The following is a 2,004-nucleotide window of genomic DNA, read 5'->3' as shown; positions in this document are numbered from 1 at the left end:
TTTGACTCGTCTAAGTAATTCGATAACTTCGTCTTCGGTGTATGTCCTTTGTTCATTATTGTTAATCGGATCAGTCATAGTTTATCCACGAATGCTCGGCTTAGAAAGATATAGGGAAGGAAGGGAATTTTTATTATTATTATCATATAAGGAAAATAAAGCGTAGCTCAGAGAGCATGTATCACATTGGAGGTCGAAGTGGAGTCAACTGGGATTCGTTTAGGTACGACAACCAATTAGACGATTTCAAAAATTGTATTGGACAGTTTTTGATTTCAATCTGGACGCTTTTTTTTTTTTTTTTTTTTTTTTTTTTTTTATCTGAAAATAAAGCGTGGCACGAAAGAGCCTTTACCACCTCATCTTCTCCTTCCACTTCGGCAACTGTTTGATTTGGATAGGTTCAAAAATTAAATTAGACACTTTCACTTTCTCAAATCAGACACTGAGAATTTGTTTCTGGACAGAATCGATTACTTTCTAGAAGACAATTTATTGCTTTACTATTATTTAAGGTTCAACTCTTTGCTCATACATCTATCCCAATAAGCTTCGGCATGCCTGATCCATCCCATGCAGTCCTCAACAGTAACTGATTGACATGCTTCAACAATTCGTGGCGTGAGTTTTGAGTTAGTGTCTAAAGGGTTTCGTTTGATATTACTTTTAATTTTAGCCCAGCATTCTTCAATTGGATTCAAAAATGGAGAATATGGAGCCATAAAAAGAGGCTTGTAGCCTCGTTTGTTAATAGCATCTACGACAAATGCAGAATGGTGAATTCTACAGTTGTCCATAACTATAAACATTCCCTTTTTGTTATGCTTTCAAGAACATCCATAACAGCTTCGATAAATTTAACAATATGGTACGCGGTTGTGCCTTTTTTAAGAGGTTTTGACTTGGAATTCTCCAAAACATTAGCTTTTCTCTTTTTAGTTGCATGTTCCTTAAATTCTTTCTCTAATTTCTCCATATCTGATCGCTTCAATGGCTCAACTTTAGAAAAGTTGATGGTCCCAAAAGGAGAAATACAGCCGACAATTGTAACATTTGCTCCACGTCTGTTGTGAACTTGCACAATAGCAGGATCGCCTTTTTTCGACCATGCGCGACTTCTCATCATCTGAGTATGAAACCCAGCCTCATCAATAAAAACACAGTTTTTCTGAAAGTCAACACCACTTTCTCTCCATTTGCGTACTATATCATGACGAAAAACAAGAGTTCTTTCAGAGTTTCTATCAGCATTGTATTTCGACGCTTGCTTCAAAGAAAAATGGAAACATTCTGTTAAGTGCTTCCAAAGGCTAGGCAAGGAAATAGTAAATCCTACGAAATTTTCAGATAGTGCCACTTTAGCCATTTCAAGAGTCGATGAAGGATTCTTATCGAAGAGCTTCACAAGAAATTCTGTATGTTCAGGTAAAAGTTTTACAGGTGCACCTCTGTTCGCTTTTTTCTTTAATGATTGGCCAGGAAGTACATCGCCATTACCTGCATTGAATTCCTTTAGTAGAAGGTATGCGCTACTTCTTGGAATCATGCATTGCTTGGCAGCTTTTGGCACACTCAACCCCTCTTCCTGAATAAGGTCAATAAAAACACGAACCTGCTCCGGGCCATATCTGTTCTTCTTCTTGCTATTCTCTGTAATAGATATCGCATTAAAATCGGTAGTGATTTCTTCCATTGTTGGTTCTACTGTCATCGGCTCCTCAATTGGTTCCTCCATTTTGACGTCAAAAACAGACTGGCAAGAGTCCAAGTCAGTTAACTGCAGAATGTAGCCATAATCCATTGCCAAATCTTCATCTCTCTCATTATCCGTTTCACTATCTGGATAATAATCAAATTCAGGCTTATACTGGATAAAATCCATTGTAAAATATATATAAATAACTAAGGAAGAAAAGGGAAAAGATCCAGAAAAATTTTTTGAATGCCTGATTTGAGATAGTGAAAGTGTCTAATAAAATTTTTGAAATCGTCTAATTTTAGACT

At 36.5% G+C, this 2,004-nt stretch overlaps 1 protein-coding gene across 1 annotated transcript; it reads right to left on the bottom strand.

Annotated features, from left to right (window-relative positions):
• Nucleotides 1-444: 444 nt before the first annotated feature.
• On the bottom strand, nucleotides 445-2,004 carry RHIMIDRAFT_294570 (uncharacterized protein). The gene is made up of 2 exons (XM_023614098.1): nucleotides 808-2,004; nucleotides 445-757 (listed from the first exon to the last, which is right to left on the bottom strand). The coding sequence occupies exons 1-2, from the start codon at nucleotides 1,880-1,882 to the stop codon at nucleotides 507-509; spliced, it is 1,326 nt and encodes a 441-aa protein (XP_023462738.1). The 5' UTR covers nucleotides 1,883-2,004; the 3' UTR covers nucleotides 445-506.

This window comes from Rhizopus microsporus (genome assembly GCF_002708625.1).
Source record: "Rhizopus microsporus ATCC 52813 unplaced genomic scaffold scaffold_19, whole genome shotgun sequence".
NCBI classification, from domain to species: Eukaryota; Fungi; Mucoromycota; class Mucoromycetes; order Mucorales; family Rhizopodaceae; genus Rhizopus; species Rhizopus microsporus.
Note: the sequence above shows the minus strand (reverse complement) of the source record. Positions and strands in the feature narration are given on the sequence as shown.

Excerpts from the sequence above, each read along its gene's own strand:
- RHIMIDRAFT_294570 (XM_023614098.1), bottom strand. The coding sequence starts at position 1,882 with ATGGATTTTATCCAGTATAAGCCTGAATTTGATTATTATCCAGATAGT. Across the intron at positions 758-807 it reads AAGCATAACAAAAAGGGAAT|ATGCTATTAACAAACGAGGC; the intron begins GTTTATAGTTAT and ends CATTTGTCGTAG.